The sequence below is a fragment of the Limanda limanda genome, chromosome 14 (genome assembly GCF_963576545.1).
Source record: "Limanda limanda chromosome 14, fLimLim1.1, whole genome shotgun sequence".
Taxonomy (NCBI): domain Eukaryota; kingdom Metazoa; phylum Chordata; class Actinopteri; order Pleuronectiformes; family Pleuronectidae; genus Limanda; species Limanda limanda.
Window position 1 is genome coordinate 8,897,783 of NC_083649.1, and position 27,738 is coordinate 8,925,520.

Here is a 27,738-nt window from a genome sequence, read left to right on the forward strand (position 1 = left end):
ATATCCTCGAGGACCATTTTAAGCATTGAGACCCTACAGAGGGAGGACATTTTTTTAAAGTGAGGACATTTCTGACCTTTCTTCACTTTTTCAATGAGATGTTTGAGTATTACATCTTGGTTTTAGGTTTAGGGTTCGAATTAGGTTAATGTTAAGGTAAGGGTTAGGCATTTAGTTGTGATGGTTAGAGTAAGGGAGTCACATCATCTTTTCTTCCTTATGGGGGCAAAAATCAAGTCACCACAAAGTAAAACATTACATTTTAAGGTGAAGACATGTTATAGGGTTTATGTTAAAGTTAAAGTTAAGATGAGCTTTGGTTCGGGTGAGGCAAGATTACAGTTAATGCAGAAAATCAATGTAAATCAATCAATGTAATGTTCTCTGAGGTCACTGTGTGTGTGTGTTCCTGTACTTGTATATCCTCGAGGAACATTTTAAGCATTGAGACCCTACAGAGGGAGGATATTTATTTAAAGTGAGGACATTTCTGACCGTTCTTCACTTTTTCAATGAGATGTTTGAGTATTAAAACTTGGTTTTAGGTTTAGGGCTCAAATTAGGTTAATGTTAAGGTAAGGTTTAGGCTTTTAGTTTGGATGGTCAGGGTAAGGGGTTGGGAATGTATAAAAGGGAGTGTCCTCACTAAGATAGGAGTACAAACGTGTATGTGTATGAATGTGTGTGTGTGTGAGAGAGAGAGTCTTGCACATGGGGAGTGGGGGGAGTGGGGTTGGGGGGGGGGGACCGCCTCCCACATCTGGCTCTCCTCGTCACAGCTCCAGCTTTCACATGCAGGAGAAGTTGTGATGAAACATTTCTGCGCCTCCGCTCCACAGACAGGAGCCAGGACACGAATGCACCGGTAGCATTTCTCTAGTTTTGCCCGAGAACCGGAGCTCATCCCCGGCTGCTGCTGCTGGGAGGAGCCGCCGCAGCACGGAGCTCGTTCCCCGGCGGAGCGGTCACGACCACTGCGGCAGCCCGGACGCTGCAGCCCCGGTGGTGTCCCCGGTCCCGGTGTCCCGGTCGGGTTTGGAATTGAGTGGAATTAAGTCAACGAGCTAGGGACATAATTCATGCGTTGACGGACGGACCCTCTGGTGTGAGTCGGTCCGGGAACATGAGCCCGGTGGTCCCGCAATGAGCAGCCCGCGGAGGTCTGCCAGGCTCCGGCTGCGGCGGTCGATCAGCGAGCAGCTGCGGGACTCCACGGCCCGGGCCTGGGATCTGCTGTGGAGGAATGTCCGGGAGCGACGGCTGGCAGGTCAGAGAGCCCGGAGCCCGGAGAGATGTTCAATGTGCTGGAGATATTATATTATCATCATATATTATTATTATATTAAAATAAAACAGAAACGTGACTACAGGGATATTTATATTTTGCGCATGGTCACTGTTTTGGTATTGATCCCATGTTTTGATTTACCTCTACAGCTTCTATTCTAACAACTTTGCTGACTGGTAATAGAATCATATAAAGACATGGAGCCTGTGTGTGTGTTGGGTTGTTCTTGCAGAGCCCAGATATTTTGGGAAGGTCATTGTCAAATTTAGTGTCCAAAAAGGCGCAGGCATGTTCAGGAGTCGAGCCAGGATCTCAGCTGCCTCCTGCGTGTGTGTGTGTGTGTGTGTGTGTTTCCACGGTCTGAATTTATTGCTTTGTGCAGAAGCACGCAGATTGGATTATGGATTTATGATCTGCGTGTAGTGAAATGGTTCTGCATGGACGCGCCAATGCGCCAAGTTTGCTCCGTGGACTGGGTGCGCAGAGTTGGAGACGTCTGTTCGTGTCTCTCTCTCTCTCTCTCTCTCTCTCTCTCTCTCTCTCTCTCTCTCTCTCTCTCTCTCTCTCTCTCTCTCTCTCAGCCTTGCGTCACAGGGGGAGGAGAGGAGGAGAGAGAGAGAGAGGTGCAGAGAGGTGCAGCTGTCTCCTGGCTTTAATAGAATCAGTCTCTCACCCTCTTATACAAATTAAGAGACTAACATTCCCAAACCACAGATCCATGCAGGAAACAGTCGCACACAAAGCAAAGTGGAACCTGGATTGTGTTCCAGATCATTTGTCCAGGATTGCGTGATGCATGTGTATCCCACTAACTTATGAATCTGATGCCTTAGATTCAAATAGCAGAGGGACTTGTCGGTGTAGAGGAGCATCGTGGAGCACCTGCTGCTCCAGTAATCCTCTTCACCCCTTCATCCTCCTCCAGCCACATCCCCAAACCCCCCCAAACACCAACCCGCACCCCCACTGCTGAACCCCATCAGTTCAGAAGGCACCTGGGTCACATCTGTCTGGATCGGGGGTCCTTAAAATGTGCACATCTGGCCTTAGACCCTTTTGCTTTCATTTTGCTCTTGGTTCTTCCACTCTATGAATTATTCAAAGCAAAGGAATATCACATCACGAGGTTCATGCGTGAGAGTCAAATGTCTTTTGTTTCAAACTGTTTGATTGTTTTTTGGACAACTGGAATGTGATATTTACAAAACAACTGTCAGTGAGTTCAAGTTTGAATCTGAGGTCACATAAGTCAAAGGTCATATAGTCCAAATATCACCGATTGAATCACAAAGCACAATTTGCCTCATATGGGACTTTTGCCTGAGGACAAACAAACAAAGAAGGACATAAGTAAAATAGATGTGTAAATGTAAAGTGCACATTAGCATCTGTAAATTTAAACATGGTTAGATGCCAAGATAAACAAATGAACTGATCAGTGCTGAAACTGACTCGGTAGTGAAGTGTATTTAATTGCAAACATGGTTCCATTCCATCCTGTGTGTGTTTGTGTGTCAGAAGAACCAGATTTCACAGTTGCACCTGGATTTAGTCTCAATCCCAGAGGATTTTCAGGTTATCGGGGGGAGGGGTGTGTGTGTGGGATTTGTGGGTCTCGGTTGCTTTAGCGTTTACCTTAAATCACCTCTTCCCAACAAATCGTTGTGCTCATTATATAGTTGTCAGTTTGTGTGTTTCGCTGCTTTACTGAAGTTATCGTCGGGCTGTAAGTAAAACCCGATTTGTTCAGAGCTCGATGTCTGGAGGCAGAGAATGAATCTAAGGACAAATCCAGAAGAGTTCTTGTGCTTTCAGAGATTATCCCCAGGTGGTATCAAGCTTTCAAACATTTCAAAAAGGTAAATCCTCTCATATTTCTCCCAGAGAAATTCTTTTTTATTCCTTTTCATGCAGCTTCAGGACGCACTGGATGCCGCTGCATGTCTTTGATATCAGATGAAAGCGACTCAATTCGAGCTCTCGGCTTTAATCACATAGAAATGTTTGGGTTATTCGGTTTACATCTATGGAAATGGGTTTTTCAGTTTCTTTGGTGGCTCTGCACTGACGTCTGCACTGAGAATGGCTCGTCTCTAATAGCTGCTCCGGCTCTGGTTGTTGGTTTGTGACGAATACCTAGTTTGCTTTAAGAAAAGCATTATGGTAATTCAGTTTTATGATTAATGTCATATTTTTAAAGGTTTTTATTTATATTTTTTAATCTCTGTTCTTCCCAAGTCCAGCCTGAGATACTCGGCTGTAGATTAAAGGTCAAAGGTCACTGGGCTTTGACAGTCAGGATCCTGCAGGGGATTGAAAATACGCAGAGTTTGGAATAATGAATTCTGCAACACAACTCTACTCCTGCTCATATTTTCATGGGTGGTTTCCATAATCGAATCCTGCTGTAATCTGCTTACATCTGTTTAGTTCTCCAGTCTTTACTCGTCAGTTTTCCTGTTTAGTTCCAGTCTCGTCCAACTGTAACTGAGACTGAGTTATTATTACTGAGCGCTCACCACAGCCCAGTGCGTTCACACACATCTACTCAGCTCACTATCACTTTACTGCGCTCTGCATGCTTGGGCATATTCCCCCTGAGCGCTGGGCAGTGTTTTTACATAATTTTTTTATTTTATTATTTATTCATTTAGTCTATCTAGGCTGATCTTTTTTTTCTGAGCTTGCCTCAAGAGGGCAGTCTTATCAAATCAAATCAAACGACAGATTTACTACGTCCCATCGTCTCTGAGTGGGTTTGGGGGGGGGTTAGGGGGGGCTCATTTCAGCTGGTTCCCTCACACCTCTCTGACACTGTGCCACCAGCAGACTGAAACGCCTCTGGGTAAGCCCTCCACTGTGAGATCAGGTGTGTGTTCGAGTGTGTGTGTGTGTGTGTCTGTGTGGGAGACTGCTGACCTAAAACTGACTTTGCTTTGACCTACTTTTCACGTGAGCCCCCCCCCACATCCCCTTCTTATACCTCCTTACCCTTCCCCTCCCTTAAAATGAATTAAAAATCACCCCCCTAAATCCTCTCGTCCTGGAGGATCACTATTTTGCCGAACTAGGTCAAAGTATGAACCTGCCTCCTCCTCCTCCTCCTCCTCCTCCTCCTCCTCCTCCTCCTCTCGCTGCATTCCATACGTTTATCTGCTAACTCGGTGACTGTATGGCAGCATTCAGTCACACATTTCAGACATTAGCGTTTCTCAGTGCAGCTGCTATACCGCAGATTTTCTTTTTTCTGTTACATGTGGTTGGTGTCTGAGGCCCGAGCGCAGGGAACGAGAGCGAGCGGCGCACACAGAATATGGTTATGATAAATATCATGTGGTTTGATGGCGTGGATTTAGAGAAAATTTCTCAATAGCATTACAGTCCCACTCAGCATTAGCAACAGTAGCGTTGGTTTCTACACACATTCCTCTGTACGGTCTCACACCCACACGTTCTCCATTGTTCTGCCCTTTCCCTTTTCCCATTAGGCTGCTGGGCTAGTGGTTCTCTCCGCTGACCATTCACACACACACACACACGCACACACACACACACACACACACACACATACACGCACACACACACATGCACGCTCATATGGCCTCGGCTTGTACCACAATTGCTTCTTTGGCAGAGGCCGAGTGTCAGGAAGCCCTGTTCCCTAAACATTTCTCTAATTGGATGTTGATCATCATGTGACCCAAACTTTGTGGAAACAAGAGTTTGAGAGTCTCCCTCCCATCTCGGCTGGGGAGTCTGAGCATGTACATGTGTGTGTGTCTGTGTGTGTGTGAGAGAGAAGAACAAGGTGGGTCATCTGAATCAGCTGTTGTGATGTAGCCCGTGTGTTTGTTGTCGACTGGGATGAGCTGCAGGGAGGAGGAGGCGGGCGGGCGGGCGGGCGGGTGGGGAGTTGACTTCCAGTGAGGGCATGTCGGAGGCAGGAATTCACAAGGAGTGTTCGCACAAAACCTCATCAGGGCGAGCGGGAGGAAGTCTTGTAGCTCAGCGAGGATTGCATTGTGGTGTTCCGGAGGCTGTGGACGGCAGCATGGAGGACGTGGACGCTGCAGTAGATGTGGACAGTGCCTCAGTTCACTGTGGGGGTGCAGACCATGCCAGTGCTGCAGGGGACGAAGGGCCAGTGAATTCCAATCTGGACAGTGAGGACGGTGCCACCGCAGCAGCAACTCCGAAGGATGAAAACGTCACCGGTGCTGCGGATACCGGGGAAATGAAACGCCCTACGAGTGCAACAATCGCTGACGCTGGTGCTGCAGACTGCAGGAGAATGGAAAGTGGAGACGGTGTGGTGCAAAGTGTCAAGGACAGTAAGAGTAATGACTGCCAGGGTGAAGGCGACAGCACCAATGAGAGAGCTTGTCTGGAGGCCATGACGCCCGTGTGTCAGGACTTCTACCTGCGGCTGGGCGACACCCCCCGGCGGCGCTCGGCCCTGCGCCTCTCACGCATCATCGCCCGGCAGCAGCTGCTTCGGAAGCTGGAACAAGGTAGAGACGGAGAAATATAGAGAAGGTTATAGCCTGGATTTGACTTGATTAGAATAGGAGTAGGAGTTTATCAATCCACTGTTTCATGAAGCTTGAATTTCTTCTCCAGATGTGCTGAGGTGGAACATGAATGGACTTGACATTGTGGCTTTTGAGCTTCTCATGAATTCCCCTATAATTTATTTTCTTACCTGGAGGTGTGAACTCATCTAGTAGTGTATATTATATTACAACCTTTTTAACATAACTTTCTTCTTTTTTTTTTTTTTTTCCCTCATATATGTTTATTAGTTTTCCAACAGGTAATACAACACAAAACAAAAACAAGACAAACATTTGGCTCACACACATATTCAAATCCATACAGGCAGAAGATTCAGGGGTCACGTCCTATACAAGTAAGAAAAAATTAAAAACAGATAAGTAGAATAAAAGTATACAGAAATAAAAGTAAATCAATTAAATGGTAAAACAGAGTGCCTCTTTTGAGGCAGAGCATTCTGAGCTATGATACAAACTCTCTTGTGAGAATGGTGGAAACATTCAGACCAACATATGACAGAAAGGGTTCCCATGTTTTACGAAAGGCATCATCATTAACTTTCTTCTTTTTAATAGAAACTTTTTCTCTAAGTTTTGAAATGTTTGACTCGTTTAAAACACAGTGTTACATTAAGGACACTGACAGATGTGCAGCCGTCTCTTAAACCCTTCATTGTCCACAGTCTTTAACACTGACTCCCTCTGTGGCCTCTTTCCATCAGTTACTGCTATTATAAAATAACACATATTTTGATTAATTACCACTTATGTGATGTTTTCTTTTAAGGTGGTTGAACAGATTTTTTGTTTGACCTCTAGAATTGCAGCCAAACAAAGTTCACAGACGGTTTTGCTTTGAGAAATATCTGCTCATGCATCGTCGACCCACTCTAGTCGAGTTCTGTTTTATCCCCAGCTTCTCATCTGCCATGCTCTCAGCTCACATCAAAATACATCATGCATAAAATAGACCCTATAGTAGAGACATGTGATATCATTTAACCAGACGGCACAGTCGCAGATTCTTCTGAAGATTCTGCTGGTTTTTGAACGTAGCTTGGATCCATGTTATTTAGGTAAATGTCAAGATCTCCCTTATTCGCTTGAGAAACAGAGAATGGATATCATCAAGATGGATCGTCTCGCGTGTCCATTCAGAGCTAGAGAAGAAATATTTGTTCATATTTGAGCCATTTAAGCTCTGATAAACAAATTGTGACGATATTTCATGCAAGCTTTTCTCAATGAGGACTTTTCAAAATTTGACCTCTCCCGCAGAGGTTTTCACAACACCAGGAATGACTTTTAGAAGTAGAATATCAATCTTCTGTTTCATCATAGTATGCTTTTTTGGCAAGAGCCCACTCGCTAAAGCTTTGCCAGTGCTCCCACTTCCTTCTGGTTTTACTCAGTTGGACATATGGAGCCATTTCTCCTCCAAAAAATATATCTCTCATGAATCTCAAAGAAGTCACAACAAGTCTTGAAGGTCTTTGTAGTGTTATTGTTTTTGTCTGTGTCTCCCCTACCGAACTCGTCAGGCTTTGTATTCCGTGGTTAACTTCCTCAACTTCCTGTCACGTGCGCCGTGTTTCCCGGGGAGTAAACAGAACATCCCGGTGTTCATGAAAATGTCGCAGCTGAGGCTTTGGCCGGATCCACCGGCTGCTGAACACAATGTAGAGGATGAGTTGGTTTCCTCAATCAGCTGCGATATTCTGCGTTTCAGTAGCGTGTTTGTGCGTTTTTTTCTGTCGTAGAATTTTCGTAAAAGACGAGAAGAAACATGCAAAGTCTTGCGTTAGATGTTTGTTTTTATTCCGCCTGCTCACAAATTTGAGAGCGAGTGACATGACGGTTATTGCAGGTGAGGAATGTAGATGGAGGAGCAAGTTTATGCCTGTGCTGGGTTTGGATAATGGAATCACTCCTTTAACTTTCACTCAATTTTCTCCTCTGATTCTCCATCTCTCTCTCTCTCTCTTTCTCTCTCTCTCCCTCTCTCTCTCTCTCTCCCTCTCTCTCTCTCACACACACATCCCAGTTGCATTCCACTTCTCAGCAGCTGGTCGACTGTCAGACAGACTTAAATAAACTCAGTGACCTCACATCTGATCCCACTCAAAAGCAAGAGATTTTGATTCATATCTGTAAAGCATGGCCTCTCTCACCCTTTAGATTTATATATGCACATGGTCCACATGTAGATGGGTGAGGATTTAAAACCGCTATCGTCATGGTATTGATCATGACGATGGAAACAATGCTGTATCTAAGAGTGATTGATTCGCTTCCTGCCCGGCAACAAATGGCAAAACTACACACACACCAGGACAACTCAAAATGAATGCAGACGTTGTTCTGTGTCTTCCTGGTTGAGGATAAAGACAAAAAGCCACTAACAAGTTCACAATGTCATCTATTAAAGGTGACGATATGAAAGTGTTGTGATCACAATTTAAGGTCTGTTTGAGGGTTCCATGTTTCCAAAGCTTCCACATTGGAAACTTACTCAATGCTGGTTCAGGAACTTCCTGTGTGAAACTGATCTGTCAAGGACACTGACGTTTTTTCCCACAGAATAGGCGTTTTTTAAAATCTTTTCACTGCAAACATGTTGTTTGGCTTGTGGTTTGAGGCCCGAGAGATTTCATGACCAGTGGTCTGATGACTCAGTCCAGGTGTTTGCTTTTTTTCCATCTTCTCCTCATCAGGCTGGATTTTTCTCATGGATAAAGATGAGAAAGGCGATTGTTGAGCTTTTGATACGTCAGCAGATTCATTAGCTTAATCTCCCTCTGGCCTACTGTGGAAACAAATCATTGAGTTCTTAGGAAATGACATTTCCTGGAACTTTTGGTGGAAAGTAACCTGTAGTCGCTGGATTCGGAGCCAATGACCAGTAGCTCTAAATAGAAAGCTAAGATATTTGCGTGTGTTGTCAATAATTTACTGCTCTCCCATGATGCAGTGCTCAAAGGAAACAGAGGAGCTGCTTTCAGCTGCAAAGAATTAGAACAAGTATTGGCTCTTTTCACAGAAGACATTTTGACTTGTCTTAGCAGGATATCCACATATTTTATAAATGTACTTCACAATTTCCCAGGATGCTGTGCCAGGGAGCAGACATGCACAGCTGTCAAGACCCTGGAACTTCCTAACTCTTAAATGACGTGCATTCATTTATAATACAAGTGATTATTTCCTGATATGGCGTAGTCAAGTCAAAAATACCTATTATATCCATGGAAAAAAGCACTTTAATGTCTGTTTCTAAATTTAAATTTCATTTAAAGTGAAAACCCCACATCATAGTTTGATTTACATGCATCTGTATAAAGCATTTTATCATTTCCTGGTGGTTTACACTACAGTTAGTGTTTATCCCATAGATCAGGATACACTAATGTTACAGATGTGTTTTCACCCATGAAGTTGGATAACATGTCTCCACTTCCTCCCACTGGTTCAACAATGAAGCCAAAAGGCTACAGATACGAGCTCTGCCATCTTGTGACGACACAAAATGTTTGGTCCATGTCCCATCTGCCAAAGGTTAAGGCAGGGTTGTTGGCCTATACCACAATCAGCCACTAGGGGGGCTGTCCAGATGTTTTGGAAGCATCGGTGCCTCTTGCTATAGATTCTTCAATACTCTTGAACTTCTTCAAGTAAAACGCAATTTTATAAAAAATCTATAACCCTTATTTGGTGTTTTGAAGTCCAAAATCTCCCTCAAGTTACCAGTTTGGGTGAAATCTAGAGCGAAGGCCTCAGTGTAATCTATGATTCACCTCACAAACCATTCAGCCGCCTCCCTCCTTATTCCGTCAATTTGTCACCTGTCTGTGTTTTCTTTTAGAGGAAACTCAAATTGAATGTATATGTCTGTCTCTCACCACCGTGCCCACAATTGCTACTGGCAAACCACAAGTACTCCACTGGCTGCTACTCCAAGCAGAGCACTTAACGTTTCAGCCAATTTACAATAAATGCTCAAATCCCTAAAATTAAAAGACGTAGCCCATTCGTAATAATCCCCTTCCGCTCCTTCCTGTAACCACAGCCTGGAGCCATGTAATAATTGGACTGTCATGTAAATGCATTGCTGCCAGATGCTGCTTCAACACCCTCTGCTGGAGAAAAAGGAAAAAAATCACCAATTCCATCACATTCAGTCCTGTCTCTTACAATCTCATCATATCCCAACTTTATTATTGCAGCGGGTTAAATCTGACCATAACCCCAGAGCCGTGAATAATTATGGTCAACTACCAACACACAGCGCTCCTGCCAGGACCTGTCATAATATATTATAGGCTCCATATGAGCCGGCACTGATTTCATGCCAGTGGACTCTCTCTGCTTTAACGCAAATTCCTCAGGGCAAGACATCACCACAGATGAACCATACGGGACAGGACACACATATTCCTCTTTAACCTCCTCCCCCCATCCTCCCTCCCTCCCTCCCTCCCTCCCTCCCTCCCTCCCCCAATCCCCCCATCCCATCACTTCTCCTCCAAGTTCTTAGATTCTTCTTTTTTTCTGTGTGACCTTTAAACATGAAGGACTAAGTGCTTTAGCTTATGTGGGAATATGGCTGCTTTCCAGACATCCTGTCTGTGTGTGTGTGTGTGTGTGTGTGTGTGTGTGTGTGTGTGTGTGTGTGTGTGTGTGTGTGTGTGTGTGTGTGTGTGTGTGTGTGTGTGTGTGTGTGTGTGTGTGTGTGTGTGTGTGTGTGTGTGTGTGTGTGTGTGTGTGGGAGGACTATTACTCACTTCATGCCTACACAGTCTTTACACACTTGAAGTTATGTCTCTCTGTCCCTCGTCTCTACTGTTTATCTCTTATTTAATCAATTATGTCTGAGTGGAACCATTCAAATAAACATCATTTAAAATTAAACTCTGTAAAATGAATTAAGTGATTTTCCCCTCATCCTCGTCTCTGTTACCGATCATCATCCATTAGTGTGGCTCATTACAATTATTCCCGCTAAGTCGGACTGACGTGTTCAGTCCCAAGACTTCCTGTTGCTGTTCTTAGCTCGCATGCCGCTCTGGACGCATGGGAAATTCAGAACAGGAACTGATGTCATCCACTCCAGGGTCCTTGAGACCCAGGGATAGTCAGACATAACACGGAGGGAAGGTTGTCAGACAGTCAAGGTTTTCTGGCTCTGGATGAAGGGAGAAAATTAAATTAGCTCAGATAGATCGGTGAAGTCATCGGTCCAGAAGCAGAGGGAAGGATGTAGGTTGCTTGTGTTGTGTGTGTTATGTAACACGCCGAGCACCTGGTTATGTAAGGCGTTACCTCTCGGCCCCCGTGTCCCGTACATGGACGCCCACTTTCTAACTGATACACATACCATCTGTCTGCCTTCCCTGCTGTGGTTCCAGTGGCTCGTCGTATATCCTACGCAGAAGGAATGCAGCGCCACGGAATCAACCGAGGGAAAAGCACAGTTGGCAGCGTGGATTAGCTCCGTCTGACTGTGTGCATTTGTGCGTTTTGTGGCCCTCTAACAACATATTTGTGTACTAATTAATCTCTTGATTAAATCCTGCACAGATGAACAGCAGCGCTTTGTTCCCACGGTGACGGCGGCTTTGACATTCAGCTCATTTGTGCACAAACAAATGCACACCACTCTAATGAAGTACACAACTTTGTGCTTTTGTAAAACATTACCTGGGCACTACAATGGCTTTATGGGTATTGATTCCTTTTCAATGAAACCCTGGAGAAGATGGAGGGATTTGAGGTTCTGTATAAGGTGTGCATTTACAAGTGATATGTAGGTTCAGCATTTCCAGCGTCTGTGCAACAGCATGCAAACAGTGTGCAGTTACAGCTGAGTGGACAGAAACAACCAGAGCTTTACAGCAGTAAGTCCTGCAGGATGGTCATTGGAGGAGATTGCAGAAACTGAGAATTTGCTTCACTAAGGAATATTCATGGTAACACATTGACTTGACTGACTCACAGTAAACCACAGCTCCTGTGTTCACTGGACCAACCTGTGCAGCCGTGTGTCTTACTGATGTGTTTTTAATTAAGGTCAAAAACTGAGGTCTGTGGCATTATGCTGACAACGCCAGATTATTTGCTCTTTAATGTAAAGACACAACGTAATGTGACAGGATGTGATGTCTCCTCCTCCCTGTGATTTAATCCAAGGGGTCTTTCCGTCTCTGCCCTCCGTTCTGCCTGTCGCATCCGCTTTGCATTCTCTGACTCACTGGGGGCAACATGTGTGTGTGTGTGTGTGTGTGTGTGTGTGTGTGTGTGTGTGTGTGTGTGTGTGTGTGTGTGTTCTCCAACAAGCTGATCAGGTCGGCGGCATCGTACAGTAAATGTAAAGGACGATGATGAGGTCAGACCGCCCTTGCTATAGCTCGCCTGCCTGCAGGTTAAGCTGACATGTGAAGTTAAAATCCACCAGTCGTCAGTCTGTTACCTCGGGGCAGACTGACGACTGGTGACAAAGAAGATGAAGAGTTTTGTTGCATCCGAGTGGAAGAGAGGATGAGGATGATCGAGGAAAACGTGTAAGGGAACCTTTAAGGGAAATAAAAATGCAGGTTAAGGAGGAAAACATTTGAAACTATTTCATTAAGTACAAAGAGAAGGGAAGAGAAACGTGGAGACAGTGATGTTCAGGATGGAGAAAGACGTGATCACAAAGATGAGCAAAAAGGGGCAAAGTGAGGAGAGGAAAGGAGCAGAATAGAAGAGAGAAGGAGAGAGAGAGACGTGGAAATAGAGAGATCTTGTAACGTGGATCCCAACAAAGCAGCGAGTGCGAGAGAGGAGGCTGAGGAGAAAATTACAGGGAAGAGAAAACGTGCATGGGGCCGGCTGGCGGAGGGAGGCCGAGTTGTAAACACAAGGGAGGTAGCGAGGCAGCGAGGAGGAAAGAGCACAAAGAGCTAACACTTGATGGAGAGCTGGGTAGAAGTGAGTGGACGAGCGAGTGGGATGGAGAGAAAACATCAGTCTGAGCGCCGGAGAGATAAATAGCAGCATGTCATCACTGGCACCATGAGGGCTTCAAGTAAGTGTTCAGCTCTCTCCGCGCGTCTCCTCTCCTGAAGTTGTTCCTCTCTGGAATTTCTCTATTTTCAGCATCTTAAAAATATTTTTCATGATCTAACCTCGCGTTTGCTTCGTATGTGATTTAGAGAGAGCAGCTATGCCGGGAATGCTGGGAGAGGGATGTAATTGCTGGACTGTGGCGACGGGATTGTTTCCTGCTACCGTTCTCATGTCATCTGAGGGTGAAAACCGAGGCTTTTTTATTGCCCTCGCTGAACTCTGTCCACGGCGTCTCTGCGGTGCCGCTCTGAATCGCTGCCAGCGCCTTTAAAGCCATGAATGAGACCAGTGAGAGTGAATGTTGTGAAAGAGCCGTGGAAAGGGAGCAGTGACTGTGGGATGAAGCAGATGGAAAGGCATTGCTCTTCGTGCTGTATCGTGCTATAATTGTGTGCAAGTTCATATTATTTTGAAGTTCAGAACTGGTCGTATCAATTTATTCTCTTCTTACCTGTACATAATAATATCCCCAACATTTGATCCCAAGGAAAGTTAGTGGAAGTACTGGTCATAACAAGGAGATCCAGGAATTTTTCTTTAAATTGCAAGATAAGGCAATTTTCAACATTTTCACAGATTTGCCAGGTAATAAAATATGGATCCAGATGAAAACAATCGATGAATTTGTGCAGCTTGATTAAATTTGAAGGGGATTTCTGGGCCTTGGTGGACGTATGCTCTCTTCTGGGTGCTATATTAGTTATTATATCATTTATATCTCCCATAATGCATTGTAAGGTGTTCTTGGGTGTGCAGAAAAGTGTCATGAAATTAAATGTTCTATTATTATTAAGAGCTTTGCAGAATGATGCTCTACAGAAATAATTCATACACTCGTATGCACATTTGAGAGCTGCCAGTGGAGCAGTCTGAGCAATATTAAAAGTAGCAAAAACCAACACCTGTAAAACATGTAGTGATGTTGGCGGCAGCACCTGATTGGTTGTGGTGCCGTGTGTATAAGGCCTGTTAAAAATGTTTTTGCATTTACAGCTGAAACCTGACTGCCTGTTCATCTGAGTGTATTTTGTTTGGAAGTCTATACAGGATATTTAATGTTTAGCTGTGTGAACTGTGCAGCCCTGTCTGGCTCAGTGAATTCCCAAAGGAAAATTAAGATGTTCCTCCCCTGTATGGGAAAAGTCTTAAGTTCTGTGTTTCCCTCCTTGACTCTTAATTTATCTGAGTTTTATGCTTATAATAGAAAGTTAATAGTTCACATTGCTGATGATTGGTCTGTAAGACATAACTTCACTGAGATTCCAAGAGGGAAATTCAGTATCAAATTCCTTCTCGAAAAAAAACCATGTGATGATTCCGGTCTCTTACTGTTAACTTCATTTTTTCAGTTTTACAGAATAAAACCATAAATCCTTCAGAAAATCTGCTTCTAAACTATGTGTGTAATCAAAATGCCTCAACTGCTTTATTTTTTGCTTTACAGAGATTGAGGCTAAGGAGGCTTGTGATTGGCTTAGAGCAGCAGGATTTCCACAGTACGCCCAGCTTTATGAAGGTAAGACACACAAACACACACACACACAGACACACACACACACACACACAAATACACACACACAGAAACACAAACACACACAGAGGGAGCCAGAATTTACCCAGCTGCTAAAACACAAGACCCGTCTCTTACACATCTCTCCTTGAGTTACCTCCTGCTTCTAGTTCTCCCCCCTCTCTCTCTCTCTCTCTCTCTTACTCTCTCTCTCTCTCTCTCCCTCTCTCTCTCTCTATCTCTCTATCTCTCTCTCTCTCTCTACTTAAATTTTTTTCATTGCTGCTCCTCTTCTTTTTCTGCCATCCCTTCATCTTCGTATCCCCCAGTCTTCTGTGCTGCTGTTTTCTATTTCCAGGCTTCAGTTCCTGTCCAGAGGGAGAGGTCATGGGAAAGGCCTTGTTATCACTGCTGGGACTCTCACAGCTTCTCTCTCTCTCTCTCTCTCTCTCTCTCTCTCTCTTTTTCTCTCTCTCTCTCTCTCTCTCTCTCCTCCACCTTTCTCCCTCAACTCGCTCACCACTTCTCTCTCAGTCCTCCCCCAGTCAACGCCTGTATTTTCACAGCTTTTCTCTCTTCCTGCCTTTCTCTCTTTTCACTTCACGCCCCCTGTCCTCCTTCCCTTCTTCCACCTCGCCCTCCTTCCACCTCTCTGTAAAAACTACAGGCGTTCATTCATGTGATGACCATTGGGCACAAACAGGAAGTGGCCCCAGTAATCTCAGAAGTAGCTCTTAAAATCCAGCGGTCCCTCTTTAACAGCACACGCTCACACACACACACACACACACACACACACACACACACACACACACACTGCATATTCTGTGAGCGCCAGTAATGGCCGGCCTCTGCGCCTCTGTGGCGGCTTCCGGGTTCACCATAGACTGTATATATAGCATTCATAGAGAATCACCATTTGCATTTTGTGTAGATTATGTGTAATCCAAGTTATTACAGGGTTTCAAAATGTGCGTGTTCTCTAAACTCCACGTGCAGATGACAGGTGTTAAGTCTAGCGGCAGCAGTTGTGCGACCATACTTCACACACCAACCCTCAGATCTCCTGTCTTCCGTTAGTCATTAACCAGCACAACTGTCATTTCCTCTCTTTCTTCTTCCTCTTGGTCAGATTCCCAGTTTCCAGTTGACATTTCCTCAGTGAAAAGGGACCATGACTTCTTGGACCGGGATCTGGTGGAGCCGCTATGTCGGTGAGGAACACTCATCCACAAACGCACCTCTTCATACGCCATAAGGCCACAAGACTTTTAAACTCCTCTGAACTGCAATAACTCCACCAGACCAGCACCCTGGCATATTTGCATATTGGCACCAGCACCGTAATAAGCATATTTGAATATTTGCACTACTGCACAAATTGAACTATTGTTGTTTTATATTTTTCTCTTCAGCTGTAAAGATATATATTTGGATATATATGTTTTATTTTCTATTTTAAATTTTTGATATTCTATTTTATTCTATTTTATACTATTTCTATTTTTATTTAATTTTTTTGTTGTTGAAATTACTGAGCATTGCTAGAAGAGAGCCTGTGACCCAAGTATTTCATTGCCAGCGACTGCTTCATGTTATCTCTGTGCATTTGACAATAAAAAATCTTGAATCTTGAACATGAGGAGCTCATTCTCATCCACTACACGTCCACCGATCATTTAAAACCATTAGAATCTCGAAACCCTTTTACTGGTCCCGCTGGTTCTGCTCCTCCGACTCGTCCCTGCAGCCCGGTGCTCACCACTAATCACGACTTGTCTGACCCTGACCCTTAATGAACTCCCCATCGCTGTCTCCCGCTCAGACAACCCAACCTTTGATCCCGTCGCCTCGCCCCCCCCCTCCGCCACACGCTCTGATCTCCCATTCAAAGAGCAGAGACCCTCAGGGGGTCGGGGGGGCGATGTACTCTGCCAGATGGGGCTTCGAGAGTGTGTTTTAAGTACGTCTGCACATCTCTCTGCGATATTTCAAATCATTGAAGTTGTCTTTCTCTCTCCTCGTCGCTCGCCCCTGCCTGCCCAGCGTGTATGGTAGAGGAGGGCGTGGTAATTACAGCGTTAGTGATTCCTGACAGATATATTGCCCCCCCCGTAAAACCCTGCTAATGAGGTCTCGCTTGTTCACGCATAGGTCTTTACAAAAAAAAGACCAACCTTATATATATATATTTTTTTTAAAGAGCCTTTTAGATTTTAAGATTATAGACTCGTGTAGTGTACGGAGCAGAGAGTCTAAATCTGTGATGTGGCCACGCTGCAGGAGAAATACAGGGTTCGGAGATGATTGCTGTATTTTCCAGCTCGTGTGTTTACTCTCAGCAGTTGATACGACTTTGTGAATCCTGTTCTTCAGGTTTACATGCAGCAACAAGCGACTCTTTGTCTGACAGGACAGAGAAACATTGTACAATCAGGTTTTTTCATACTGTGCTGTTAGCCCCCTGTAGACGAATGTCGCGAATTCGCCTCAAACCCCATTCCGTTCTTTTTATCCCACTAATGCCTGATGGTGCAAATACTACACATACCATGAAGGTATTGGAAGTACTCTGACGCCGTCTAGTGGTCGGAGTGAAAAATACATACTAGCCCCTTGGTACTGTGCAGCAAAGTTATTTTGAGATATTAAGCTGTATTGGAAATACTGGGATGATGGAACAGCAATGATTGTACAGAAACATATGTTGTTATTCAATTTCAAGCAAAAGCAGCATCAATATAATAATCTACATACCAGAGACTGGAAAATTTGTTAAGTTACGGTTATGCCCCATTATGCCTAATGTCGCTAATTTGCTTCATACCTAAATTTTGTATCTATTGTATATGCTATATTGAAATTAACAATCCCCACTTAATTAAGCATCTGTATGACAGCCAAAGACACAAATAATATTTTTTTATGTAATTGGAAATTAATTCAGGCAACAAGGGGTTAGAGGCTGAAATCTTTCAAATGACAAAGGTCTCAAAAAGCATGTTTTTAATGTTCCCTGTATTGAAAAGACACACAAAAGGGGATTGGAATGGGTGACATGCTGAAGGGAGGAGGGAGGCAAGTGTGGGAGGAGCCAGCTTTGTTTTTCGGGGGGGGGGAGATGTGCCCCTCGAGGCTGAGGATGCCAGAGGAGGAGAGGGTGGGAGGAGAAAAGGGATAGACAGGGAGGAAGATGAAAGAGAAGGGGATGAAGAGGCTTTTCTGCAAATGATCAGACTGAGGAGGGGAAAGGGGGAAGGAGGGAGAGAAAGGAGGGAGAGAAAAGAAAGATAAGACAATGAATGTGAGCAGGGTGAATCTATCCAACCTACCAGCTCTGACATGTGTGTTTGACTGTGTGTTGCAGACGTCTCAATACTCTGAACAAGTGTGCGTCCATGAAACTGGATGTCAGTCACCCCAAGAAGAAAGTAAGCCAATTTATTATTATTATTATTTTCATTATTATTAATATGATTATTAGTAGCAGTAGTAGAAGTAGTGTTATTGTTATTATTATTATTTTACCTGTTTATTCACAGCTGTCAAGAATAGACGTTTTCTGTAATACCTTTGTGAAGGTTTACTAATTATTATAGAAGTCTTTGTACACATGTGACGCACCATTTGATTCCATTTCTTGTTCTCACATGTAAACCTGCTGCATTTGCGTTGGTCGAATATAAGAGTTCTTTTAATCAAACCGGATCAATGAAGAGTCACGGCTGCACATTGACCAACCAAACCACAGTTAATGACTTCAGTCCCAGTCTGAACTATCATCAATCATTCCAGTCCTTCCATGTGACATTAGGTTTAGATGTGATTTATTTGTTGTAAAGCTAGTGTGGTCCTGAGTAGAGCTCATGACTTTGCCAAGGCCCAACAGACTCACACTCATTGATATCCGTTCCATGGATTTGCCATATTTAAAAAATCAGGATCCAGGAATTAAATTCAATCTCGCATTGTGAAAGAAAGAGACGAAATTCATGACACATACTGCATCTGTCCATCAAAATCTGTCCAGTAGTTTTGGTATAATCTAATTTATAAAAGGACACGGGTAAAATCATAACCTCTTTGGCAGAGCTAATAATTAATCATGATTTTTCTTTGGTCTCCACTAAAATATGTGTAGAAATAAACGTGTGTACCCATTTTTTCTGACTCCTCCTGAATACTTTTATCCGTCCCCAGGGTGATGACTCCGATGAAGACGACCCGCTGGCGATCAGTAAGCGGTGGACGTTTGAGTGGAGCAGCCGACGCTGGTCTCGTCTGCAGGACTTCCTGTTGGACAGCACCAATGACAACAGCCCGACAGGTCCGGGGGGGGGTCTGCGCAGCACAGTGAGCAGCGAGAGCGTCCTGACCGACCTCAGCGAGCAGGAGATCACCGACATTTCCTCGCTGCACAGTGAGGACTCCACCTCGGCCATGCCCGACTCCCTCTCCATGGCGTCCCTCTCCGCCTCCTACCAACCGCCCAGTGAGCTCTCACACTACAACTCCCTGCCAATGAAAAGCAGCCGCCACCGCCAAGGTGGGCGGAGCAAAGCCAAAGAGTTTTTGCGTCGCATGGAAGGGATGCGCACCTGGGGGCCGTCCACCAGGCGGAAAAGCTCAAACCGCCGGCCGCCACTCGTTATCAGTGGGCCGGTGTTACAGGGGGAGGAGCCTCAGGCACTGCAGGTGCTCCAGTGTACTCCCATCAGCCAATTAGAGCCCAGTCCTAACAACCACCAAACGGATGAAGACACTCCTGCTGACACACTCACCAATGATTGTAAAGACCGGTCCCTGGTGAGAGTGAGCGCCAGCAGTGAGGCAGTGGCGCCCGACGTGAAGGAGGCGGGGTTCACCAGACCTCGGCCGGCCAGCAAGAGAAGCAGCATGTACCTGGAGGACATGGAGCTGCCTTCTCAGGGGAAGAGGACTGAGGGGCAGAGTCAGTTTGGCAGAAACCAGTTTCATTCGTATGAGAACCTCCTCATTCACATCCCCAAAGACCATAAACCTGGCACTTTCCCCAAAGCTCTGTCCATCGAGAGCCTGGCGCCCTCCCCCGACGACAGGAACAATGGCCGCCAGACACGGACCCAACCTTCCACGCCCTGCAACGGCCTGGGGGATCCCTGGTCCAGCAAACCTCTCTCCAGGCCCCCCTGTCCCGGAGCCCCCCGGGGCAGCAGGGTGAGCGTGTACGACAACGTGCCGGGCTCGCACCTGTACGCCAGCACCGGGGACCTGCAGGACCTGGAGACCGAGGACAACATGTTCCCTCACCTGGACGACATCATCCAGCACGTCAGCGGCTTGCAGCAAATCGTGGACCACTGGAGCAGGAGCGTGCTGCCCGAGGACGACACGGGGGAGGAGGAGGGGGAGGGGGAGGGCCGGACCACCCCCAGCGAGTGCGAGAGGGACGGCGTCTCCATGAACGATACAGACTCCACGGGGACCGGTCGGGAGAGGCGGGACTCTGGAGTCGGGGCCTCGCTGACGAGACCACGGTGAGTTCAAGGGTTTTAAAGATGATTTTTTTATTTTTTTTAAACTTTATTAAGAGAAACACAAACATTCCTTGGCAACATCACAAATTATATATGACAGACTGATTAGTGAAAAATAATAAAGAAATAAAGAAATAAATGGACAGTTAAGACATTCCATCGTACCACAGGATTCCCCTCAGTGAGGTATCCTGCAATAGGTAGCCACCTCCTCACAAAAACATCAGACCTTAAATATATAAAAGACAAAAGATATAAAAAGTGAAGTAAAAAGTGAAATTCAAAATGCAAAAAGCAAAACAGTGAGCGGTGTCAAATTGCAATATGCAATGTAATGCAGTATAATATAATATAATATAATAAAATAAAATATAAAATAAAAAATACCGACACACAGAGGTCTGCGACACCAGAAATACAGTCAAGGAGTAGGAATATAATTTTTTCCATTATGCATTTTAAGACTTGCGTAAACATTTTTTTTTTTTAGAACTTTATTGAAGAGAAACACAAACATTCCTTGACAACATCACAAATTATATATGACAGACTGATTAGTGAAAAATAATAAATAAATAAATGGACGGTTAAGACATTCTATCGTACCACAGGATTCCCCTCAGTTAGAGAGGTATCCTGCAATAGGTAGCCACCTCCTCACAAAAACATCAGACCTTAATTGTAATTGAGCAGTTAAAGCCTCCATTCCATACACCTCCCTCAGCTTCTGTTTCCACTGTAGGTGGCTGTTGATTCAACCATTTTATTGTCACCATTTTCCTAGCAGTCATCAAGAATATATGTAACAAGTGCTCTTGGTCTTGTGTGTACATGCCTTCAGGAGTTAGATCAAAAAGAAACTGACTTGGGGTAAATAGTATATTTATTCCAAAAGATGATTTGGTTTTATTACAACTTTTGTTCTGTTTTAAAAAGTTTAAGGTTATGAGATAATTAGAACTTGCAAACGTTGCTGCAGAAAAGTTTAACGGCGAAAGAAAACAGCTGTTAGACTGACGAGTAAAAACTTTATTTGGAGGAAAGACTGAGAAGAAGAAACTTAAAGAGAGACGGCAACTGAAATAATAATCATCCGACAGCGGGAAGTAATCAATCAAATGAAAGCTGAACCAGGCAGATGGGCTATAAAATGTGAGGGATGTTAACAATCAAGAGTTAATGAGTAATTTTACTGTTCACTCTCGTTTTCCTTGCTGGAGTTTGATAAACCTCCAGGTTTGTGGCCAGTGTGAGGACAGTGTGATGGTTGTGCTTCCTTTCTGTATTCCTGTGTTTCTTTTTAGTAATCTTTCTGCATTTCCAGACCTCAGCAGTCACTGTGTTTAACTGCAAGGATTTAATTGGATATAGGAATCATCTAAAACAACGATAATAGGACCTTATTTGTGAGAAAGAAGAATAATGCTTCTCTAATGTTCTTATTCATTTCTTCTCTTCCCGTCCCAGTCTGCGATGGCCCAGTTTCAGAACCTCCGATCATCTCAACCAGCCGGCGTCCTCGCTGCAGATCAGCAGCCAATCAGCAGGCCAGCTCAGCCTGCTGCAGAAGTTCTCTTTGCTCCGCCTCACCGCCATCATGGAGAAATATTCCATGTCTAATAAACACGGCTGGACATGGTGGGTCCACATTGTTCAATACCTCATGGAGATGGTTCTGTGTCTTTGTCCATTTTCTACTGTTCTTTACTGCTGATAACTTAAACTATAATTCATTCACTGATTTCTAACGCAGGGAATTTACAAAATGTGAATGAGTTTAATAAACGTATTAACTTGAGTACATATTCAATGTATTTTCATATAAATAATATGAACAAACTTCTTATTTTATTCTTATTACCCTTTTTTCAATTTTTTTGCCAAACACAGGCCCATCAGTGTGTTTTTATGACCCGTCCTGTTTATTTTTATTATCCCCAAGAGGGAAATCCTGTTTGACATAAAGAGTCTGTTAATGAAAGCACAGACGTCTCTTTCTCTCACGCACTTCCCTCGCTCTGTCTGTCGCTCCCAGGTCTGTGCCCAAGTTTATGAAGCGCATCAAGGTGCCCGACTACAAAGAGAGGAGTGTGTTTGGTGTTCCCCTCATCGTGCATGTCCAGCGCTGTGGTTTCCCGCTCCCTCTGTGTTTACAGCAGGCCCTCGGCCACCTCCGAACACACTGTCTGGACCAGGTTAGTTTTACAAGACCTGGCTTTTCTCCTCATCGTGCTAATATTGGTTGTTTACATACGAGGCAGCTGAAACCTCCACTAAACCCCTCGCTGCTTTCTTTGTCTTCCCCTCAGGTGGGATTGTTCCGCAAATCAGGCGTGAAGTCTCGTATTCTGGCTTTGAGGCAGCAGTGTGAGCTGTCCCCCGACTCCGTGAGCTACGAGGACCAGTCGGCGTACGACGTGGCCGACATGGTGAAGCAGTTCTTCAGAGACTTGCCTGAGCCTCTGCTCACCAGCAAGCTGGGGGAAACCTTCCTGCACATTTACCAATGTGAGTCGCCTCCGAGCGGTGAATCCCCGAAACACTGCATCTGCCTCCACACCACTCACACTACAGTCAAATTAGTACTTTGAATACTTTCATAGTGATATGTTTGATCATATTCAAAATACAGCAAGTGAGTTTTTTTAGGCCCGTTCTGGATAACATTCAAAAAACAATATCAGATATGAAATGAACATTCTAGCTTCTTACTATGAGCATAGTAACTATACTATGAGCATGATTTAATGTATACTTATGAATAATTATGTTATTTTTCAAAACAATTTATTAAATTAATGCAGTGTCATAACTACATTTCTGACGTTTATAACAAACCAAACAGTTTAAAAATCGGTTGAAAATTGAGCAAGTTATGGTTATTTAAAAAGTATGCTCCACTACAGCACAATGTTATGGGTGAGTGAGCCGCCTGCAGCAAGATGGCCGCCATGTGGGGACGTTCGACTCCATTGGCCGAGACATCTAGCCTTATATATGTCTATGCCACAAACCACATAATCACAAATGTCCACTGTTTGATTCCCAGCGAGGTCTCTCTGCACTTCTGATCTATGTCGAGACTCCCACTTATAAATGAATAGCAACGTCCAAAAGGATAATCTTATATATTTGTATTATGTTGGGAAATGTGACCTTTTCTTTTCCTTCTCCTTATTTCCTCTTCTCTCCAGACGTCCCGAAGGAGCAGCGGTTGCAGGCGGTCCGAGCGGCCATCTTGCTGATGCCGGACGAGAACAGGGAGGTTCTGCAGACGCTGCTCTCCTTCCTGCGCGACGTCACCGCCCTGGTGGAGGAGAACCAGATGACGCCGATGAACCTGGCCGTGTGTCTGGGGCCTTCGCTCTTCCACCTCAGCATCCTGAAGAACGAGACGCTGTCGCCAAGGTGCACATTTAGACCGGTGATCAGAGAAAACACTCAGTGGTCTCAGTCCGTGACTATTATTAACACTGAAGATACGTTTATGATTATTTGGTCAAATTTTTTATTTGAAGTGAATTAGAAGTTAGGTTGTTATTCAGCTAATTCAGTTTTTTTCCTTCTTACATCTTATTTTATTGTCTTATACTCGTTTTAAATGTGGCAATTGTTGCATATATGCCCACCAGTAAAACCACTTGTAATAGAATTGGTACAATAATAATAATAGTCACTTGTTTTCCTCTGAAGCCACCAGGACAATATCAATCTCTGTATTATTTCTCTCAAGGTCGATCCAGAAGAAGTACACCACCGGCCGTCCGGATCAGAAAGACCTGAGTGAGAACCTGGCCGCCACTCAGGGCCTGGCACACATGATCTCCGAGAGCCAGCGTCTGTTTCAGGTCAGGATTTACTTCCTTATTTGTTTGATAGTCATTGTGCTGCCTAATAAATAATACATGACCACCTCTTTATGTATGAAAATAACCAACAACATGAAGCCGAGGGAGGTTTCCGCTGTATGATTGTGTTCAATGAGCTCGATTCTAAAGCTGTACGCCGTCATTACCTTGAGACTGTCAGTGTGCACAGAATATCTCGCTGCTGTCAGTGGAAACCTCTTCAGGGACAAAGAGAAACCGACTTCATTACCATGTGTTAGAGACTAACATGGTTCAAGGAGTTTTCCTATCAGAATCAACAGCTGACTCCTCTTAAGTGGATACTGTGCTGTATCGAGAATACATGAAAGTGACTGGTGTTTCATTTTAAAGGCCTTCGCAGGATGACAACATTTGAAAGAATAGAGGACCCTGGATATTATGATAAAATAACCAGTACAGTTGTTTTTAAAATAGGCCTGACCTGATGTCACGTGACACGATGCACGTTCTCCTGGCTGTTCCCCAGATCCCAGAGGAGATGGTGACCCAGTCTCGTAATTCCTACATGGAGGCCGAGCTGATGGTGCCGCCGCTGGACGAGCTGTGCAAGGCTCACGAGGAGGAGGTGGATGAGGACGAAGAGGAGGACGATGAGGAAGGATCCTATCATGGACACATAGAGCGCCTGGTCCAGAACCTGCTGAAAGATGCCAAAGACAAGAGCAAAGCCTGGGTGTCACGCTCGACTGTTGACAATACAGAGCTGGCTTTTAAAAAGGTGCGTCGTCACAGTGTGGAACGAGCACCCAGGGAATATCAGCATTTTTATGATATATAGAACATAAACATCCTTTGTGCAAATTGTCACTATGAACCTTACACGCCTTGTGCTTGTGCATCAGGTGGGAGATGGAAACCCTCTGCGGCAGTGGCGTGTGTGCGTGGAGGTGCCGGCTCCTCCCAATGAGGTGCTGCACCGGCTGCTCAGAGAGCGCCCCCTGTGGCAGACTGAGCTACGGCAGGAGAAGGTTCTGGAGCCGCTGGACAGACAGACGGATGTGTACCAGTACTCCTGCTGCAACATGGCACCTCAACCCAACTGTGACTATGTGGTACTGAGGTCAGGACTGATGGATTTCACTGGTTTTGTGTGTGGAAGTTGTTAATTGAGACAGTTGTTAATTACAGGTGCTGTAATCAGCTGATAAATTAAAATAATGAGCAGCATTGTTGTTTAGTTAATATTTTAGGACTATTCAATCAATTCGGCCTAAATATATCCTGAAATACAGAAACATTTAAGTAAACTCGAAAGTTTAATTGTAATTTAAATTTTTGGGGTTGTTTTTCAGACATTAAATTGACATTTTTTGTTGTTTTCTGGTTTTAGAGTCTATCTACTCACATATAGTTTGATTCAGTAGGTTTACATGGACGTTAGCTCTGTGAATAAATATTACAAACGTAAGTAGTGCTCTGTCACTTTCATTTTGTCAAAGTAGCTCTCAGAGGCAAAGAGAGGTTTGAGTCCCCTGGCTCAATGAAATAATTATTACTTAGAAAAAGTTTTCGAGACATTAATCACATATCTTCATTAAATGTCTCTCCCTCACTTCCTCTCAGGTCGTGGCGTACGGAGCTGTGCAGAGGTTCCTGTGCGCTGGTGAGCGTGTCCGTGGAGCACGAGGACTCCCCACGCATGGGGGGGCTTCGGGGGGTCGTGCTGGAGTCGCAGTACCTCCTGGAGCCCTGTGGGACGGAGAGGACCAGGCTCACACACATCTCCAGAGTGGACCTCAGGTGTGGCCCGACTCCAAGTGTCCACACGGTGAAGGGTTCAATCAACACCGCGGTCGTTAATGTGCTTTATCTGCCCGTTTCTCGTCCCAGGGGAAGATCTCCAGACTGGTACAACAAGGCCTTCGGTCACCTGTGTGTCAATGAAGTCCAGAGGATCCGCTCCTCTTTTCTCCCTCCAGATCAGACGAGCACCGAGGCCAAGGTCTGAACCCTGGGGAAACCAGCTTTATCCTGGGTCAGCTGATCCAGGAGGGGAATCATCCAGGAAATGGACGTTGGTGTCTTTTCATGCTGCTGAGCCACACTGAGCCTGTCTGTACCAAACTGTACTGAGTCACAGTCATTCACACACAGACGGGAGAGGGGTAGTTTATATCATGTAATCACTAATTTATTTTCCAGTGTACCATAGAACAAACATTTTAGTTTTCCCTTTCACATAATCAACTCCTGACCACGTGCAGTTTTTGAAGGGTAAGGTTGAGTAGACAGTGAGTACTTTCCAGTGTTTACTGGGTCCTTCTTTAAAATCCATCAATGAACCAGTCTGCGTCGGCAGGTTTGATCATGAGATGTTTGCCACAGTATTTGGCAATGAAATGAAGTATTTCTTCCTGCTAAAAAAGAAGCAACTACACAAACCAAAAGACACGAGTGAGAACACAACGTCCTTATCAGAGGCAACAATTTCCTCTATGTTATAGAACAGACCTGACAAACAGGACATATTCACTCCAGTCTGGTTTTGTCATTTTAAACACTGTCAGCTACAAACAGCCACATTGACAAACACTTGACGATGACATCTTATCTACAATTATTATCTGATTAATCTTTTAATAAACTAGTGGAATCTGGATCTTCTTATATGTACATTTATAGCATGCACTTAATTATTCTATATTATTCTTGAGCCTTCTACAGATGCTGTATAGATCCATAGGAATGACTAGGACCAGTACAGTATGGGCACATGACAGCACTACATTGTGAAAGTGCGTTAGTTTCAGGAAGAATCGAGGACACAAGGGATCCGGATCACAGAAAACGGGAAACAGTCATCGGGTCCATAAATGTGCTTCAACCCAGTTATGGAAACATTGAGTTGGATATCACTGTTGATTTAGTTCCCTGTCATTATTTTCAGTGTTAATCTTATCTAAATTAAATGTTATTTTAAAGTTATTATTGTCATTATCTCTCCGTACATGGTATCATTGTGTTTTTATTGTCATTTATACAATGTCTAAGACATGAGACCATTTCACTGCTTCTGGGAAGCTTGTTTCAATATTTGCATGTGTGTGAGTCTGTGTGTGCGTGTGTGTGTGTGTGTGTGTGTGTGCATGGATGTACCTGTGTATCTGCATTTTAGATATACATACAGTCTGTACAACAGCTGAGTCCAGCAGTTTGGAACCGGCTGTAATTCACACTATCTGATGCTTTCTGTGCTGTGGCAGCAGATCAACCCTCATTGCTTATCTACCTATCATATTGATATGCTGAAATGTGAACTTCCCACACAACATCCTACTGAAGCAATAGCAGACTAGAGCTTGCTCCGCCATGGCGCCGCCTTGGCTTTTTTTTGTGTGTCTCCGCTGTGTTGCTATGGTGTTGCTACGATACAGTATCTCTACAGTGCCACCAAAGTCCCATGTGGATGCTGCTTGCTGGAGAACCATGTGTGTGTGGATGTGTGTGTGTGTGTATATGTGTGTAAATATGTGTGTATGAGACAGACAAAAGAGTGAGTGAGTGACTTTGACCTGAGCCCTCGGCTGTAGTGCGGAGAGCCCCCCCCCCCCCCGACTGGAGCTGAGTAGCTGATCTGTGCTCGGTTATTTCTGACAAAGTGACGGATAATAGAACCGTTGTTTCTAAACAAGAGAATAAAAATGTATGAATTCAACAAATATGTTCTCCAGTGTCTGTTCATTCAACTGCTCTAATGTCACAGGGCTCAGTGTTGAGACTGGACCTCCGCCCACAGCCCCCTTGTAAAAACACATTTACATTCACCAGATCTAGATTTGTTTTTGGATCTACACCAAATTTCCAACTATCAAATCAAGGAGAATGCTGCAAAATGACCTCTCACAATGTTAAAGGGAAATCCTGGATCCGCCCCTAA

The 27,738-nt window shown here is 44.5% G+C and overlaps 1 protein-coding gene across 1 annotated transcript; it reads left to right on the forward strand.

The window, feature by feature from the left end:
- The first annotated feature begins 893 nt into the window (after nucleotides 1-893).
- Nucleotides 894-27,520, forward strand: LOC133019226 (stAR-related lipid transfer protein 13-like). Its single transcript, XM_061085628.1, has 14 exons — nucleotides 894-1,267; nucleotides 14,390-14,461; nucleotides 15,588-15,669; nucleotides 17,823-17,886; nucleotides 18,656-19,971; nucleotides 21,439-21,609; nucleotides 22,007-22,166; nucleotides 22,281-22,479; nucleotides 23,166-23,379; nucleotides 23,705-23,819; nucleotides 24,328-24,579; nucleotides 24,704-24,921; nucleotides 25,425-25,601; nucleotides 25,692-27,520. Exons 1-14 carry the CDS (start codon nucleotides 1,144-1,146, stop codon nucleotides 25,807-25,809), a joined length of 3,282 nt encoding a protein of 1,093 aa, XP_060941611.1. The 5' UTR covers nucleotides 894-1,143; the 3' UTR covers nucleotides 25,810-27,520.
- The last annotated feature ends 218 nt before the right edge of the window (nucleotides 27,521-27,738 follow it).

Bases quoted from the DNA above. Each gene is read 5' to 3' on its own strand.
- LOC133019226 (XM_061085628.1), top strand. From the start codon at position 1,144: ATGAGCAGCCCGCGGAGGTCTGCCAGGCTCCGGCTGCGGCGGTCGATC. The intron at 14,462-15,587 runs GTAAGACACACA...CCTCTTGGTCAG, and splicing joins GTACGCCCAGCTTTATGAAG to ATTCCCAGTTTCCAGTTGAC. The intron at 23,380-23,704 runs GTGCACATTTAG...ATTTCTCTCAAG, and splicing joins AACGAGACGCTGTCGCCAAG to GTCGATCCAGAAGAAGTACA.